The sequence below is a fragment of the Octopus bimaculoides genome, chromosome 1 (genome assembly GCF_001194135.2).
Source record: "Octopus bimaculoides isolate UCB-OBI-ISO-001 chromosome 1, ASM119413v2, whole genome shotgun sequence".
Taxonomy (NCBI): domain Eukaryota; kingdom Metazoa; phylum Mollusca; class Cephalopoda; order Octopoda; family Octopodidae; genus Octopus; species Octopus bimaculoides.
The window spans coordinates 32,892,039-32,912,344 of record NC_068981.1 but is presented as its reverse complement, the minus strand read 5'-3'; the positions used below and the strand labels follow the sequence as shown (position 1 = coordinate 32,912,344).

General features: G+C 35.8%; 1 protein-coding gene across 2 annotated transcripts in view; it reads left to right on the top strand.

The window, feature by feature from the left end:
• LOC106884303 (small nuclear ribonucleoprotein-associated protein B) overlaps positions 1-20,306 on the top strand; it is a 33,718-nt gene that overhangs the window by 3,310 nt on the left and 10,102 nt on the right. The window contains exons 3-5 of one of the 2 annotated variants that reach the window (XM_014935614.1): positions 2,691-2,954; positions 8,099-8,342; positions 11,131-11,145. In XM_014935614.1, coding sequence (XP_014791100.1) covers positions 2,691-2,954; positions 8,099-8,342; positions 11,131-11,145 — 523 coding nt within the window. The remainder of the gene's footprint in view (positions 1-2,690; positions 2,955-8,098; positions 8,343-11,130; positions 11,146-20,306) is intronic. The other variant, XM_014935615.1, reaches the window with a different exon arrangement.

Below are 20,306 nucleotides of genomic sequence, written 5' to 3'. Positions count from 1 at the left end.
TCTCTCTCTCCCTTTAAAGACCCAGTATGACTTGTGAAACTAGATCTACTGGAGCCCTACTTTCTAATGTTACCAACAGTCTCTCACCCTTTGTACATAGTGAAAGCAGTGTTGGTCAACATACGCAATGATTTCAACTGTGTCCAACAGACAAATCTCTTGTTAAAGCTGCTCCATTGATCTTTTGATACTTATAGCTTCCTGTTGCATCGCACTATCTCATATCAGATGTTGGAACTCCATTTGATGCAAACTAACAAGCCTGATGTACCTTCAGGTTTGGTTTTGTCTTCTGTCCTGTGCTGTTTACCTCCAACAATATCCACTCTTATGCAGTCTTTCTTAACTTTACACATCCAAGCTGGGCACCTCATGCACTGACTCCATGAACAGTTTTCTTAGAAACATTCTCCAACAAAGCCCTGCCAATCTTGTCTCATTCAACTGCAAAATGAGACAAACACTGCATACATTGTGAAAATAGTGCATCTCATTCTCCCTCAACAAAAATAAAAATCAACTGGAAACCTCATCATTTTACAAGTTCTCCCCATCTCTAAAGCTCTCTTTTGATAAATGGATACCTCCTCATTCCAGAAACTGGCTTTTCTTTCCAGAGTCAGAAACTACTTCAGTCCCCAATAATTACTCACCCTCTATAAAGCTCAGATGAGACTCACAATGGCATACTATTTGAGACAGTACTATGGTTGTACTTATGGACATTCAGTACCACATTCTAAAAGAAACAGCCACTTCACTGGTAGACATAAAATTACTCAAAAACACAAACCATTCTTTGACCAGGAAATGTGTTGTGTCCTCACTTAACATTTTCTACTGCTACATCAGTGACTGCTGCTCCTCAGAATTGGCTGGTCTAGTGCCACCTCTATTTAGGCGCATAAGACTTGCTCATCTCGGTGTCTGCCATTTACACTTTAGTGTGCAACCTAAATCTAACCTTAACCCTAATCTTAAACCCTAATTGTAAAACTAATAAGAGAGGAATTTAAGACAGGCTGCTCCTGGGAATCCTATATGCCAATAACCTTGCTCTTATAGATGAATCACTACTAGAGAAGTTCCAGGTATGCAAGCAAGGTCTAGAATCGAAGAGCCTTAGAGTTAACCTAGCAAAAACCAAAGTCTTAGTAAGTAGGAAGGCAGACGTTTGATTGTATAGATGATGAATGTTACCAGTAGAGGAAACTCAGGTATAGGAATTGCTGTATGATTAAGAAGTTTGCTTTGCCATCACAAGGTCTTGGGTTTAATTTTGTTACACAGTATTTTGAGAAATTGTTTTCTACTGTAGCCTTTGATTGACCCAAGCCTCGTGCAATTGGATAGACAGGAAATTGTGGAATCCTGTCAAAGGTACTGTACATGTAACTTAAAGGACTAACATTGTTACTCTGATTCTGTGTGAGGATTAGGTTAAGGTTAGGAGTGTCATAGAATACTCAACTACCTGAGAGCTGGAATATTCATTGAAAATGCAAGAGCATCCATTGAAGACAGAAGCGATGTCTGAACTTAGGATACTGTGAACGTTGTAGATATGGTAATGAGAAGGTTGATTATAAGTAGTGATGTGGGATGTGACACTTAGTGTACTCAAGCAGACATGGGAAAACTCATGATGCTTGAAGACAGTGATGTATGAGTACAGTTTTTCTCAGTGATAATGGGAAGTGATTTGTAAATATCACTGAGAAAAATATTGGATAATAGATTTGAATGGGATCATGTTAGGGTTTTTTTCCATGCTAGCATGGTTCAAATGGAATTCATTAAGGAAGATTTTGTATGATTGGATGCCTTTCCACTTCCAATTGCAAATCCTTATTGGTTTCCAAGCAAGGTAATATTTCTTCTCGGCCAGACTTGTTTTCATGGGGGATTGGAAATGTGACACCTTGTATAACAATAATAAATATTTACAATTATCATATGATGGCAAGACAGAAATTAACACACATATTACGTACACTACAGACTTCTTTCAGTTTGTGTCTACTAAATCCAGTTGTAAGGCTTTAGTTGGCCTGGGGCTTTAATAGAAGACACTTGCCCAAGGTTCTATACAGCAGGACTGAACCTGAAACCGAATGGATGAGAATCAAAACTTCTTAAGCACACAACCATGCCTGGGTCTAAAATGGTATTAGTTTCAACAGAGAAGTCAAGCAGAAAAGAAGAAAAACAGTAAGAAAGTGAGAGTTGTTGTGAGAATTTTTGTTGTTGTTGCTTTGGTGTCTTTGATTTGATATAATTCTAAGTACTTTCATATTGTAGTTGTGAACAGGAATAATAAATCGTTAATAATGTAAAACCTAAAGTTCTGAGATGAGTTCCAATATTGTTTCTCGGAATATTAACCTCGTTATTAAAATGTGTATTTACATTATTTACACTACAGTTCAATCTCCAATGGTTATCAAAGTTTCTTATTCCTTAGGGTGTACATTATTCCAACTACAGAATCCTTATTTCTAAAAGAAGAGTGTAGTGATGTCTCCCTTCACTAACTCATTGAGTTTAGTCATGGTCAGTGTAAATATTGATGAATAAAGGCACATGATGATTGAAGTTGGTAATCAAATTGATTGAAGCATTATGTAAATGTACTAACGATGACATTAAAAGCCTTATCTTAAATGTTAATATTTCACTTCCCTTTTCAGACGGTGGGGAAAAGTTCAAAGATGCTCCAGCACATCAATTACAGGGTACGATGTACCCTGCAAGATGGCCGGATTTTTATTGGTACTTTCAAAGCTTTCGACAAACACATGAATTTAATACTTGGTGATTGTGATGAATTTAGGAAGATCAAGCCCAAAAGTAGTAAACAGGGTGAAAGAGAAGAAAAAAGAGTTCTTGGATTAGTATTACTACGAGGAGAACATTTAGTATCTATGACTGTTGAAGGACCGCCACCAGCTGAGGTAGGTTCTTGTTCCATATTTCTTTGTTTATATTATTGGAAATATTCTTATAAGTATTTGTATAAGACCTGTCCACCACAGCAGAATTGTTAATGCTCCCTTCCCAGTTGAAGGAATTTTTGCTTTACAAGAGCCCCTTGCTGGTGGCATGTAAAAAGCACCCATGTTGGTACCTTGTGCTGGTGCTGCGTAAAAAGCATATGTCAGTGCTGTGAAAAAAATGTCTGCTGGGCCACATAAAAAAAGCACTGTGCTGGTGCTATGTAAAAAAAAGCGTCCAACACACTCTGTAAACTGGTTGGCATTAAGAAGGGTATCAGCCATGAAACTGAGCCAAATAAAACTGGAACCTGGTACAGCTCTCCAGCTTGGTCAAACCGTCCAACCCATGTCCGCATGGAAAAATGGACATTAACTGATGATAATGAAGTATTATGATTTTGGAGTTTATCAAAATATCTGATTGGCATTAGTTCTAATGTTGAATGTTTTTCTTATCAGTTGGAACTGTCTAATAAGATTCTTTACTTTAGAATTTATTGCTAAAATACTGAGTTATGGATGTTTTGAAGCCTGTTGTATTGGCTTTGACCTCTACTACAAAATGTAAGTTACAAGTATCGAAGAATGGAAGTATCTTAGCAGCCAACCCACAATATGCATAATTTTAAGCATTCTTTACATGTAACGACTAAAATGAATTAAACTGACTTAATTACTATTTTATAAACACAAAACACTAAGGTTAAACTGACTTGGTTACTGTTTTAACACTAAAATTAATTAAACTGAATCAACATTTTGTAATATACTTAATATGCATTCTTGACAGGTGGTGACTGATAAGATTAATTAAACTGAAAAATGCTCCCATTCTCTGCTGTTGTCACATCCTATTTTCATCTGAAGTGAAAGTTGACATGGTCAGCTTCAAAACATCCATATTTAATGATATAACCAATTTGACAACTTAAATTAACTATAATATTTGTTGGGGAAAATGAAGTCTAAACAAATTGAATTAGTTCACCTTTAATATCATCATCGTCATCATCATCATTTAACGTCTGCTTTCCATGCTGGCATGGGTTGGACGGTTTGACTGAGAACTGGCAAGCCAGAAGGCTGTACCAGGCTCCAATCTGATATGGCAAAGATTCTACAACTGGATGCCCTTCCTAACGCCAACCACTCTGAGAATGTAGTGGGTGCTTTTTACATGCCATTGGCACAATGACCAGTCAGGCAATACTGTCATCAATCATGCTTGAATGGTGCTTTTTACGTGCCACTGGCATGGGAGCCAGTCAGGCAGCACTGGCAATGACCATGCTCGAATAGTGCTTTTTACATGCCACCGGCATGAGATCAATCTGACAGCACTGGCATAGGCCATGGTTATGGTCTCACTTGGCTTGCCAGATCTTCTCAAGCACAGCATATCTCTAAAGGTCTCGGTCACTAGTCATTGCCTCTGTGAGGCCCAATCTTCAAAGGTCGTGCTTCACCACCTCATCCCAGGTCTTCCTGGGTCTACCTCTTCCACAGGTTCCCTGTACTACTAGGGCGTGACAATTTTTCACACAGCTGCCCTCTTCCATACACAACACATGACCACACTAGTGCAGTCGTCTCTCTTGCACACCACATCTGATGCTTCTTATGTCCAACTTTTCTCTCAGGGCGCTTACACTCAGTCGTGTATGCATACTGACATTACACATCCAGCGGAACATACTAACTTTATTTCTTGCAAGCTTACGCATGTCCTCATCAGTCACAGCCCATGTTTCACTGCCAAGTAGCATGCCTGTTCACACATGTGTGTCATACAGTCTACCTTTTACTCTGAATGAGAGGCCCTTTGTCACCAGCAGAGGTAAGAACTCCCTGAGCTTTGCCCAGGCTATTCTTATTCTAGCAGCTACACTCTGAGCATCCACTCCCGCTACTGACTTGGTCACCTAGGTAACGGAAGTTATTAACTACTTCTAGTTTTTTCCCGTAGCATGTGACGGAAGCTATTTTCTGCACATGTTCAGTCTTTATTGCCCCTGAGTATTTGCCACACACAAAAACTATCTTCTCAGTTAGCCTTCCTTTGATATTGCTGCACCTCTTATGTGTCCATAGATTACACCGGGTACATCTTATGGAGTTTCTACCTCCGCCTTTACTACAGATCGAGCAGGGCCATCTACCTGAAGTGATTTGTGATTTGTCTGCCTTCCTACTTATTAAGTCTTTGGTTTTTGCTAGATTGCCTCTAAAGCCTTTCGATCCTAGACCTTGCTTCCACACCTGAAACTTCTCCTCTACTTCTGATAGTGACTCAGCAATTAGAGCAAGGTCATCAGCACAGAGAAGCTCCCAGGAGCAACCTGTCTTGAATTCCTCTGTTATTGCCTGGAGGACTATGATGAATAAGAGGGGGCTGAGGACCAATTGATGGTGAATCCCTACCTGGAATTCTTCACTATACTCGTTGCCAACCTTCACCTTACAGCATCCATGTACATTGGCTTGTACAGCTCTCACTAACAACTCATCTTTCCCTAGTTTCTGCATTGACCACCAGATAAGGGATCGGGAGACCAAAAAACAAAATATTTATTATGTTAGGAGTGGCTGTGTGGTAAGTAACTTGCTTACCAACCACATGATCCTAGCGGTTCAGCAAAAGAGACAGAGAAAATAAGCTCTGGGGTTGATTTGCTCAACTATAAAGACAGTGTTCCAGCATGGATGCAGTCAAATGACTGAAACAAGTTAAAGAGTAATGGGCTGACTGCTGTGCAGGTGGCATGTAAAAAAACACCATTTTTTCGTGGCCGTTGCCAGTATTGCCAGACTGGCCCTCGTGCCGGTAGCACCCACTACACTGTCGGAGTGGTTGGCGTTAGGAAGGGCATCCAGCTGTAGAAACTCTACCAGATCAGATTGGAGCCTGGTGCAGTCATCTGGTTCACCAGTCCTCAGTCAAATCTTCCAACCCATGCTAGCATGGAAAATGGACGTTAAATGATAATGATGATGAATGATGTTGTGATAATAGTACCAATATAGCTAAAAATAAGGAAGGATCAAATAGAAAGTATGTGGACTTAGCCAGGTGCAATATATCTCCACTGCAGGAAGACACCTTTTCCTATCTCTCTATCATTCTTACTTCTCAACACCTGGCATAAGCCACCTACCTCAGTACAACACATTCTTCAGTCAAGTGGGCTTGTCTTGTGAGCTATTTGGTCATCTCACTAGTGTCAGTAATGCAGAAAAAGCACCCAGTACACTCACCAGTGTTGTTGCTGATTTGTCTGGCTTTACACCTTCAAAGGCATGTGAAAGAGGATATCCCTTAGCTAAAGGAAAATCAAGTAAGGGTTAGTGACAGTAAGGGTACCCTGCTGCAGAATAATGTTTAATCCGTACTTGTATTGAAAAAAGGACATTGAACAAATGAGTGAATGAAAATATATATATATCGTTGCTATTATGTTAAACTGTCTTATGTCCAATTTTGGTCAAATGCATTTTTTTTTTTCAATATTTATTTTTGCTTGCAATAACTGGTTCTTTTGGTCAAACTATCGTATCTCCAGCTACTTCAGATGCCAAGATATCAAAAATTGTCAAAGTGTAATACAATGGTTTTGCTATGGAATAGTGAAATTATTTTTCAATTTTCTGAAAAAGCAACGTTTTGGACTTCCAACAATTTTGCATAATAGCAACTATATATATATCTATATATCTATATATGTGTGTATATATATATATATATATTGCAGGGTAGTTGTCTGACTCCAACATTCTATGGCAGCAGGTGGTTTGCTATCCCTTGACCCTGTTTAGCAGAGATATTGTTGAATGCCTCCAGTCTTGTATGGCAGAAAAGCAGTTGATTGTCTCAGTCTTGTATGACAGTGATTCAACTGTTTTGCTTTTCATTCATCTGACATTAGGTTATTCTGCATTTATCTGTCATACTTACTTTAAAAACAAGTCAAAGTAGACCTTGCAGGTGCTGGTGTCATGTAAAAAGCAGCCAGTCCGCTCTGTAAAGTGGTTGGCGTTAGGAAAGGCATCCTGCAGTAAAAACTATGTCAAAGCAGATCTCACCAGTGTTAGTGCCATGTAAAACACACCCAGTTCACTCTGTAAAGCAGTTGGCATCAAGAAGGGCATCCAACCTCAAAAAAAAAAAAAAAAATTGCCAAAGCAGACAGTGGAACTTTGTGTGGTCCTCAGGCTTACCAGCTCCTGTCAAACCATCCAACTCATGCCAGCATAGAAGACGGATGTTAAAGGATGATGATGATGATAGCATTCATCTCACACTTCAAAATTTTATTATAATTTTAACCCTCTCGCATTCAGAAATGAAATGCTTATTTATTGACATTATTTTGAATAAATCATTTATTGTGTTGCTTTGAGGTTTCAATGATGTGCTTGTATATTTTCATCAGGATGTTGCTGGGTAGGTGTGAGAGGCTGGATCTGGCTGGTGTGAGCATAAAGCAGTTAGACTATTTTGGCTAGCAAATAACACCATTTGAGTGTGATCGTTACCTACGTCGCCTTCCTGGCACGTGTGTCGGTGGCATGTAAAAAGACATTCGAGCGAGATTGTTGTCAGTGCTGTTGGACTGGCTCCTGTGCAGGTGGCACGTAAAATACGCCATTTTGAGCATGGCCTTTGCCAGTACCACCTGACTGGCCTTCGTGCTGCGGTACGTAAAAGCGTCCACTACACTCTCGGAGTGGTTGGCGTTAGGAAGAGCATCCAACTGTAGAAACTGCCAAATCAGATTGTAGCCTGGTGTAGCCATCTGGTTCACCAGTCCTCAGTCAAATCATCCAACCCATACTAGCATGGAAAGCGGACGTTAAACGATGATGATGATGATTGTTGGATTAAATGCTAAAGGGTTAATTAATAATGGCAGTCTATCACAGACAAATAGTTTCCCTCAAAATTGTTTGTTTCTTTTGGTACCAAATATTTGCTAGTTTAAATTATGTCTACCTATTTGTTGTATTTTAAATTAAATTAGGCAAGTGTAATACTATAGCTGCAGTTAATTTGCTACATCTGATGAAACTAATGATTATGTATTTCTTTTCCTCAAATATTCTAGGAGGGCATTGCTCGTGTTCCATTGGCTGGTGCTGCCCCTGGTACAGGTATGGGACGTGCTGCTGGACGTGGTGTTCCTGCAGCTCCTGGAAGTTCAGGTGCTGCTGCTCCTGGTTTGCAAGGTCCTGTACGTGGTGTTGGAGGACCATCACAACAGATGATGACACCGCAAGCACGGGCGACATCAGTCGCAGCACCACCTCAACCACGACCTGGACAGATGGGAGCTCCTCCCAGAATGCAAGGTTAGTGATTTTCTTTTTAAATTACTAATTATTTTATTTTATTTTTATTTTTTCTTCTTGAACTATAAAGTAGTTCTAATTTCAGTTACTTTGACTCACAACCAAGTTTATGGAAGGTGATTATTATTCAGATTAAACATAGATATTGGAAAAAATTTTTACAATGACTATTTAAGAAGATTATTGGCCTTCTGATTCTTTTATTCTTTTACTTGTTTCAGTCATTTGACTGTGGGACTGAGCCTGGAACCATGTGGTTGGGAAGCAAGCTTCTTACCACACAGCCATGCCTGTGCCTGGTGTTGAACAATTTTTATTTAGTCCTTTTTCCTTCTTCGTTCATCCTAATCATTGTTCCACAAGGATTTGTGCGCTATTCCGAATTCAGAAATTCAAATTTTCTCTTCACCTTCTACCTGTCGTAGCAAGGTACATTACTCTGCTTAATTTTTGCCTGGTTATCTGGAAGAGTTATCACTCTTCTATCATTACCTACTCGTTAGCAATGGAACAAGTAATTGTGACAAGAGTGAAATCTTGCTTCTGTTAACACGGTATACAGTTTTTAAAAACTTGTGATATGCTGGAGACTAATTCTTCAGTGAATCTCTCTCTGTTCATGGTAATAATGACGTAGAACCTTAGTGGTAGAATTTTCAGTTTTAGACAATTGTTCTGTGATGAAAAATGGTGCAGATAGCATTAGAATTATCTCAATGAATAACTGTTGAATTCTAATTGGTGAAACACAAAACCTCCATTTCTGCAGTAGATGATGAATGAGTTGTGGTATTCATGCTTTCTAAATTGTATTAGCGGCAGAACAAGGGAAGTGAATTAGCTTTGGTCAAGAATTTAATCACGATGGTAGACTCTAGTCTCCTTGGATGTTGAGGAGTTTACAATTGATTGAAGTGATATCCGTATTGCTGGGTACGTATTTTATCAACTGAAGTGAAAAGTAAAATTAATTTCAGTTGAGTTTGAATGCCAAATATCCAAGTACTATTCACTGTAAACCGTTCAGTACTATATGTCTTGGTTGTCTACATTACAGTAGATTCTTATTACAGTCTTAGTTGTTTAGTAAGAAATCAGCCCTGATCGAACAGATCTATAATTTAAGGTATTCCAGTCAAGACCATCTTATTTCCACCCCCTTCTATGCAATAGTGTAACTAGGACAGCATTATCCAATGTATTTTTTTTAAATATTTTAATATGTAATTTGAGGTAGCTGCTGCTATTTCAAGCTTGTCGTATGTACAGTTTTAGTGTTGGGGTGTAGTGTGGTGGTAAAAAAAAAAAAAAAAAAAAAAGTCATTGCCTTTAGTTTTAAACTATTGAAGCTAACCATCTGGAATGTTAGATTTTTCTTCACAATAATGGAAATGTATATCTTTCTGAACTAATACGTATAATTATACTCCTTGGTACACAACGAAGTAAGACCGGTAAACGATTTTCGAAGGGAGGTTACTCTGTACACGATTATCTCCCATTTTACAGTTTTACTTAAATTTTGACAAGTCCGACAGGTGTTGGACAGCATTTTTTACTTTTATTTTCCAGTGTTTTGTCATTTGTTGTCAATTTCTATTATCTCGTTCGTGTGATTCTGTTTTTGGTGATCAACTTCCACCACTTCTCCCATGTCTTTCTCATCTGCAGATTTCTTCCATTTGGATAATTTGGCACATTTCTTATGCTCTTTTTTTCTCCTCTCATTTCACATCTACGCACTAACATTACATATTTACTGGAGTGGCATGTCTTTGTGAATCTGCCTGTGATCTTACTGCATCTCTTGCGCATGCTTATTTACGTTTGGTACACAGTACAGAATTCTTGCCTACTCCTTTTCTACATATTGAGAATGACCATCTCTCTGATGGCAGCTGAGATCTGTGTTCTTTTCTGCTTCTGATTTTACGTTTTGCTTCTATATTAGGCATTTCTTTTAATTTTTCAGTAAATTCATCTAAAAACTTGTCACTTGCACACAGGAGTTCTCATGGACAGCCAGTCTTGAACTCTTATATCCTGGAGAACTAACTATAAGCCGGAAACTGATAATTGAGCTTTGATGGACACTTATCTCACTGAGCTCCTTTTTAATTCTCACTTGGTTGATGACATGGATTGTACAGCTGTAACAAACCATCTGCTCTTAATTTTCTTAGTAATCACCAGATAACAGCATGGTAACCTGTCAGAAGTTTTCTTCTGGTTGAGAAATGCTAGGTACAGAGCCTTACTCTTAGCTGGGAACATCTATAGTTCTCTCATTCGGAAGATGGCATTGGTACACAATTAAACTCTATATCATCTAAGCTCTCTTCAAACAGTTACTGTAACTCCTTACTTTTTTTTCACAAACAGGTCCAGTGTTTTGCTGCTTCTGTACTTGCTTATTTCTATGCCTTTCCTTGAATATAACAGTTTACTGTTTTATCTGGTATCTCTGTTCACTAGATATCTCAGTGACTATCCTTATTTGTCTGGCTTCTTTCTCTCCCTTCATATCCTTAATTATACTTTCCACTCTGTTGTCAAATTCAATAGCTTGTCCCAGTGATATGTCTACTTCCATTCAGCTGTTTCTTGTATCATTTCTGTGTTTCTTCTTGGTGTCTGTGAGTATGCTGCTATCATTCTATACAAGCTTTTCCCCAACAATGTTCTGATTTTGCTCCAACACATTGTTTTGCAATCCAGAATATCCCATACTTCTGATACTCTCGTCAAAGAACATGTAATTTATTTCTTAAAAACTTATATTTTCCAGGATTTTTACCTATAGGTAAGATAACTTAATTGATTAGGAGTTGATTTTGTTTCATTTCTCTAATACATAAAATCAAGTAACTCATTGAATTAACACCTTTTCATTATTATTATTTTTATAAGTTGAGTAAACTTTTGTTAACATTTCAATAAATTGGAAAATACTAGAAAATCAAACTATTTTTTAAACTTGTTTTTATTAAAATGGATATTTCTCAAAATTCATCTTTAAGTGACTAAAAATTTATGTCTTAGAAAAAGTTTGATATTCAGTTTATTTCATTTTATTTATTTTTTAATAAAGTAGTTGTATTCTGCCAACTTAACGTGACAGTCCCAATAAGGGAATATACTACTGCTGTTTAGCCCTAGGAAGCGGTTCAGCTTCCTAGGGCTAAACAGCAGTAGTATATTCCCTTATTGGGACTGTCACGTTAAGTTGGCAGTATACAACTACTTTATCGCATCACTACTGCTTAAGTCTCTCTGAGAGATTTAGAAATGTATTATTTCTAATTATTTTTTAATCTTATTTATTAATAAATGTTAATCTTGTTATTATTAATAAGTGTACCAATGCCAATGAGAGTTGTCTGATGATGATGATGATAGTTCCAAATTTTGGCACAAGACCAGCAGTTTTAAGTGGGAGTTAGCTAGTTGATTATATTGACCCCACTATTTGACTGGGGTCAAGATATTTTATAGATCCTGAAAGGATGAAAAGCTAAGCTGATCTTAGCATTTGAACTCAGAATGCAACGAGCAGAAAGAATTGCTGCAAAGCATTTTGTCTACCATGCTTACAATTCTACCAGTTTCCCTAATAATAATGATAATAGGAATTATTATTATCATTAAGGGAGACAGCTGGCAGAATTGTTAATACTCCTGGCAAAAGGCTTAGCAACACTTTGTCTGTCTTTATGTTCTGTGTTCAAATTCTGCCAAGATTCACTTTGCCTGTTATCCTTTCAGGGGTTGATAAATTAAGTACCAGTTGAACACTAGAGTCAATGTAATTGACTTGATCCCCTCCCCAAAATTGCTGCCCTTGTGGCAAAATTTGAAACTTATTATTATTATTACTACTACTACTACTACTACTACTACTAATGTGGTGAGCTGGCAGAAGTGTTAGCACACTGGACAGAATGCTTAGCAGCATTTCATCCATCTTTCATCTTTTTGGGGTTGATGAAATAAGTACCAATCAAGTGCTGGGTTTGATGTAATTAACTTTCCTCCTCCCGTAAAAATTGCAGGTATTGTGCCTTTAGAAGAAGAAAAGGTGGTGAGCTGGCAGAATCGTTAGCATGCCGGACAAAATGCTGAGTAGCATTTTGTCCATCTTTACGTTCTGAGTTCAAATTCTACCAGGGTTAACTTTCCTTTTCATCCTTTCGGGGTTGATGAAACAGTGCAACACTGGGGGCGATGTAATCAACTAGTCTCCTCAGCCAAAATTTCAGGCCTTGTGCCTTTAGTAGAAAGAATTATTATTGTTATTATTATTATTGTTATTATTATTATTGTTATTATTATTATTATTATTATCATTATTATTATTATTATTATTATTATACTTTTGATATTATGGTTGTTGTGGTTTGGCAGTAATGAAATTTGGTTTCAATTCTTAGCTATAAGTATATCAGTGATTTCTTTTATATCTTTGAGAAAGACTTAATCGCTCTAACTGCAATTAACTTTTTCTTCTTCTATACATAACCTTTATATTTAATGTATATAGCTTTTACTTTATTACAAAATTATCACAAAATGAATATTGTCCTTTTTATAATCATTCTTTATGCCCAAATACTTTTTTTTATAACTCCTTCACTCCTCAGAAACATTTGCTCACAAGAAGAAATTAGTCACTTCACTTAATTACAGAAGTCATCTTAATCATTTTATCATGAACAGTTAGTCTAAACTATTTTCAAATTCCTTATATATCTTCTTGTAGATATATATATATTATATGTTGACCAAATGTGTGAGGTTGCATGAGTAATTCAAAATAATGTGAATAGTTAAGTGTTACATTCAACAGAATAATCTGAATGCTACAGGGTTAATCTATACTTACCAATCTTCTTAAGACCACTCTTGGTTTTGTTACTGACCTGTTCCAAATCATTTGCCACTCCACAGCCCGGGGTTCTTATTCCAGCAAGTTTCATGGTGACTTTACTAGTGCTGGTGGCATGAAGAGATAAAGCACCCAGCACATACTGTAAAGTGGTTGGCATTAAGAAGGGAATCCATCTGCAGAGACCATGCCAAAACCACTAGAGTACAATAAAGTCTTTGTACCCATCAAATTCTGTCAAACTGTTCAACTCCTGCCAGCATATTACTTGGACATTAAATAATGATGATTATTATTACATTTATACTTATATTATTTATATATGGTTAAATATAATATTTGTATTTAAATTAAAATCTTGATTGTATGAATGATAATCTGATATTTTTGTAGAGAAAGGTTACATTTTAGTTTTCTATAAGAATCTTTTAAGTTATATTTCAAACCTCAAAAATTCACTCTGAATTCTTTACTTTGTAAACTAATAAATACATAGGTTGTATGTAGTTAGTTCTTGAGTTAAATACGCATATATATATATATGTGTGTGTGTATGTGTATTGCATATACATACATGTATGTATGTATTTTGAGATGTTTAGGAAAGTGAGTGGTTGTCATATATTTAATTATTAGCATAGTGATAGAGAGTGCTGTTGTGGAGCTGTTTGGTAAATGAAAACCATTATCTGGGTAGAGTTGCTTCCTTTTGCTCTAATTACTGATACCCTTGAGAAATATATAAGTACATTGTCAATGTATCCCAGTCATTTCTCACCATAGAAGGAAATGTTTTTATACTCAGTTATTACCCTTTTGGTTATCATATTTCTGTTGAAATACATTGCTTTTTTCAATTAATTTTGAAACTAATAACGAATTCATTAAAATGAATTTGCCATTATTAAGCTGGTGAAATTTTGAGGGAGCTATTTTAGATCTCTTTTAAACAGGAAATCTGTATTGGGCACAGGTGTTACTATGTTGAGAAGTTTACTTCCCAACTAGTGGTTTTTGGTACAGTTTGACTGCAACATTTGGGCAAGTGTCTTCTATTATAGCCTCAGTGAAATCAAAGCCTTATTTTGAAATTATTGTATAACCTGTTATATTTATTTTGCCATCTAATTTCTCCAGCTGACATTGGTTTGTAGGCTTGTTTAACGACTTCATTTTTATCTCATATGAGGTTGAGTGTATGACTTTTGGTTCATCTCTTTGATAAATCTAATCACTCAAATGCTTGATTTAAATTATGAAGGTTACTAGATCTAATTGGAAGACTATGCTATTAGCTCTACTGGAATCTGTTTATCTTTTTCGTATCATTTCTTCAGTTTTTGAATTTTACATTTTGCTTGATATAATACAATATTCATGTCCTAATTTCTTCCTCAAATCTCTATACTGTATTGTTCTAAAGGACTTTTATCTTAAACCCTTGAAAAAAATGTGCTTACGACTTAGCCATTGCCAATTAAGCGATTGATTCAGTTTGATATTACATTGAATTTAAAGATGTCCAATTAAATGCAGTGTTAGTAGTAGCAATGCAGTTTATTTGGTAGCTTATGATTCTAAAGTCCTTCTGTGGTTGATGTAGCCTTTTCTCTTTTACAGATCAGTAAAAATATGTACTCTTTAAGTATGTAAAAGCTAAATCTAAGCTGGGTCAGTGCAGACTAAGGACTTGATCTCTGTAAAGTCATTGCCTTTTTGTTAACTTTTTAGCATTCAGACTTCTTTGTCAAATGTATTGCTTATTTATTTACATTGTTTTGAATTAATCATACATTATCTAGTAGCATCATGGTTTCGATGTGAGTTTATATTTTTAAAATGACATTGTAGGGTAAGTACGAGAGGTTGAATCTGGTCAGTTTTAGCATAAAACACACAATATTTAGGCCAGTTATGGTTGGTTTAAAGGGTTAAATATTTCTCTTATTTTTGTATCATAGTCATCATTTAACATAGTTTTACTGTGTTGATTTGGAGTGCCTCTTTTGGTTTATTCATCCTGCTTCTGATAGGCTTGAAGAGAGAGAAAAGGAGTTTGAGTTCATAAATTTTGATTGTTCTCACTTAGCTTTTATGCATTAAGGTATTATATATGATTATGAACTAACTTTCTTGAGCTGTAACTCAATATGAAATAGATACATCTCTCTGGTTACCTGGCATAACATGTATTTCTTCTACTTGTTTAAAGGAAGAAGACCAGATCAAATTGCAGCTGCAGTATACTTTAGTATATTACTGGTCATCATGTTCATCATTATCTATCCCATGGTCACTTTTGGTTGCTTTAGGAACTACCATCTTCTTATCATTTCCAGCATTGCTATGTGATCTGGTACTACTTTGGTGGTGTCCTGTGGGCCTTTGGTTGTATTGTTCATTTGTTGTTGTTGTTGTTCGAGTTGCTAATATTACATCTGTGTATGTGTAGGCCTTCGTGGGTCTACTTCACAATATTCACTCATGCTAGTGGGACTCTATCCTCCTCCTCCTCCTCCTCCTCATCGTCATCATTCTAATCCATGTTATCATACTTTGATCATTATCATCACCAGCATTGTGCTGCTATTGTTTTTTTGTTTGTTTTTTTTCGATTTATTCTACTCCTGCCGTATTAACAGCTGCAGGAGTTCTTGCCTTGCCTTCTACTCATCTTTGCTTCTCCTCACTGGCTCTCCACTCCTCTGTTGATGTCCACAGGGGTCTTCAAGCATGGAAAGTGGTAATGATGTCTTGTAGGTGTTATATGCATAAGGAGCATGATTGCAGTTGTGGAGGTTGTGATGATGATGATGATGATGATGGCAGTGGTATTTATAAAGGAAAGTACTCAGAACTTTTCCTCTCCACTACTCTTACCACCACTGCAAAAATCTCTCAAGCCATTGAAGGAGTTTCTATGTGGTTGCTTCACTTGCAAGAAACAACAGCCAAATCTTCAAATTGCATCCTTACTGTTTGTTAAAAAATATATTTAAAAAAAAAAAAATGAATGATTCATTGGATAACATAGTCTTGGAAAAAAAAATGGAGTGGTCTCACTTGGAATGTTCTTGTTAAGAGGTTTGCTCATTTAGATGATATGCTGTTAAACATAGCTGTCATTGCTATTGTAATCATCACCACAACCATCTCCATTCCACTTCCACTTCACTATCATCCTTCCACTTCAATTTTTTTTTTAGTTTTAATCATTTTCTCTCTTTTGCTTGTTTTGTTTTTTTTTTGTTTTTGCCTCTTCTCAACTGTTCTATAAAAAAAAAAAAGTCTGTTTTCTCTGTAAACTCTCGTACAGCTTCATCAGTAAGTGTGACCAATAATTAAATAAATAGATAACCAAAGCTTTTGTCAACTTTATCCACTTGCTTGCTTTTGCACATTTCTACTGTCTGACTTTTCTTTGGTGTAATTTAATTTATAAATGGAGATGTTTTTTTTAAATTTTTAAATTTTTTATTATTTTTTTTTTAATGCAAAATATTGACTTATTAATTAATCAAATCAGGTTTGGTAGTTGACAGGTGAGAAACAGCAGCAATTGACAGCAAATATAGATTTAGTTTGGTGGAAATCTACTTTAAAATATCCTAATTATAGAGTGGTGTTGGGGTATGAATACATATTCACACACATACACATACGCACACACACACACACATTCAGACATGCGCACTCATTTATATACGCACATATGCACAATGTATGTATGAAATGTATGAATAATTTTTTGGAATAACTTGATTTAATTTGAAATTTATTTACAAAATCCATTTAAAAATATGATTTTAATAATTAAATTGCTTGTTGTTGTTAGGGATTTTTTTTATATCTCTTTTTCTTTTCCCTCTTCAAAAGTTTTGAAAATATTTGATTATGGTGAAATTTCAATGATTTCATTAGGAAAAATTTCAACAAGAAAATTCATTTTCAGAAGAAATCAGGGAAAAAAAAATCCTCATGAAAAATCAACACAAAGAAAAAGAATATAAAATCATATTTTTGCTCATACATCAAGCATTATCTGTTTTTGTATCATTAGGTTTTCTTATTTTAAATTCAAATATGTTAACTATTTTTTAAATATGAATTAAAATTTTGTGTTACTTATAGTTATTCATTTTTTTTACATGAAACTTATTTTGAGATTTACAATGTGTATGTGTATTGAGTGTATTTACTTCAGCCCTTTTCTCCCTATGGAGTATTGGTCATCAATAGCTTTTCTCCACAGTTCTTGACTCTGAGCTGCCCTGAGGGAAGGCCTTCCTCTCCCAGCTGTTGCTAGTTTTGAATTGTCATTGATGCTTCTAGAATTTTGATTGTTACTTGGTAGGGTTGTTGGCCCTATTTAAACTCATTTTTACCCCTGGGAAGAGGTGATCCATATATTAATCTGGCCTCTATCCTTTGGCTTATTCAGTGTGGGGAGGAGAAGTAGGGATTACCAAAAGCTTGCACTCCACTGGCATATTTCTTGGTTATGGAGCATGCATGCCATCTCACTGCAATAAGGACTGGGTATTGTAGTGGGTACTAAGTGTACTGTGTACAATATACATAACAGACATTTAAAAGGTTTTTCCCCAAAATAGGAAGTTAACCTCGCAGGCCCTATAACAGTTTCCTCCATTTTGAATTGTACTCATGAGGTTATCTTTTTGAAGCAGTATTTTATGGCCAGGTGCCCCTTCTGTTACCAACTATTTTAGTTCCCTCTAAAACCGGACTACATTCAGTCATTGTACAATATGTATCATTATCATCTTTTTAATATCTGTTTTTCCATGCTTGCTTCAGCAGGACAATTTATTGAGGCAGATTGTCTATGACTGAATGCTCTTCCATTTGCCCAACCTCACCTGTTTCCAAGCAAGGCAATATTTCCCCCATAGTCAGACATGTTTCCACAAAGAACTGGAAATGAATGCTGTAGCATGTCTGACAGTGACACTCGTATTGCAGTTATCATGCAATGTCAAGACAAGGAGACACAAACATGTGCATCCATGCACACACACACACACACACACACACGCACCCAATGGACTTCTTTCAGTTTCTGTCGATCAGATCCACTCAGGCTTCATTTGAGTGCCTGGGCGTTTCTACTATAGCCCTTCTACTATATTTCTACTCTAGCCCTGGACATTTCTACTATAGCGCAGGGCTGTAGAAGAAGACACTGGCCTAAGGTGTCATGTAGTGGGACTGAACTTGAAGCCATTTATGTAACGCTTTAGTTTTACAATATGGAATTTCTTCAGAATATATCTTTTAATGGAGCAACCATGTATCTCCTCTTCAGCAAGACACCTGTTCTTGTCTCTGTTGAAATTTAGCCTATCATCACCTGGCATAAAGCCACCTCCCACAATATTAGTTCCCACTTAGTCACAGGGTCCTTTCTAGTGAGTTATTTGGTGACCTCACTGGTGCTGGTGTCATGTAAAAAGCACCCTGTACACTTTGTGAAGTGATTACCATCAGGAAGGATATCTTGCCATAGAACCCATGCCAAAGCAGACACAGGAGCTTGCTACAGTCCTCTGACTCACCAGCTCTTGTTGAACCATCCATGCCAGCATGGGAAACAGATTTTAAATAATGATGAAGATGTTAGTGTGACTTGAAGTTCTGTTAACATAGTCAGTGATTAAACCCTTTAGCATTCAGATTAATTTATCACATGTAATGCTTATTTATCCACATTAAAAAAAAATTAATTATATATTATCATGTAGCTTCAAGATTTTAAATTTGTGATTGTTTATTTTTAGAATGACATTGTAGGGTAGGTAGGAGAGGCTGGATCTGGCCAGTTGGAACATAAAACAGAATAGAATATTTGAGCTAGATATGGCTGGTTTAAATGCTAAATGGTTAAAGTACTAGACTTGCTTTTTTTTTTTTTAACTTTGATTTTTGCATTTGTGCCTAATTGTTTGATTACACTGTGTTGTAGTTTCTTTACCTCACTGTTTTAAAGTTTCTTTTGGATGGACATCTATCTGTTAAAGATGACCTCTTGTCTGAAGAAGTCAAATCTAGGAAGTCATTGTTGAATTGTATAATTTTTGATGCTGATGTTTCTTCATAATGGCATCTCTAATGTCAGCTGAGTTTGTGACTTGTTACTGGATTGATAACTTTTATCACTCTGTCTGTATGAATGTGAGAGCATTCAAATTAGCAATCTGGGATACAGGAAACGTTTTAACATTATTAGCTTCCCTACTGCTGTATAGTTCATCTAATTGTGTGGGTGTATGTGTTTTCATGGCTTATCAATAAAACTTGATCTCATTAAAAAAAAAAACACAAGAAAATAGAGTTCAAGACTTAAAAAAAAAAACAACAGCAATATTACTGAAAAGGAATAAATCACTTGCTATCATGTGTGTTTTGTTGCACATGATAGCTTTTGGCTTGATGTTGGTGTGGCTTTTAATTTTAGTCTGTTTTGTATTGAATTTATACTATACTTTTCTTAAAGGATTAATATTATATGATAGCAAATTTGTTTAATATAATTTTGGAGAGAGAGAGAGAAATAGAAAGTCTCTTGGTTATGAAAATCTGACTATGAGGTTAAAAACAAACCTTAAATTGCAAATATTTATTTATAATTTTCTTTTTCCGAAACGTTATTTGTTTCTAATTTTCTATCTCTGAAGGGGGTTTTTTTCTTCCCCTTCTTCTGACATCATTTGTCTGTACTGCTTCATCTCTCTCTACTTTCCTTTTGTATATATCCATTCATCAAATCAACATAGTATTTAGATGACTCAACTGGGTTTTCGGTATTCAATTTGTGTATATTTTATGTTTCTTTAAATGAAAGACATGTATATATATATATATGTATGTATTATATATGTATGTATTATATATGTATGTATTATATATGTATGTATTTATATATGTATGTATTTATATATGTATGTATTTATATATGTATGTATTTATATATGTATGTATTTATATATGTATGTATTTATATATGTATGTATGTATGTATATGTATGTATGTATGTATATATATGTATGTATGTATATAT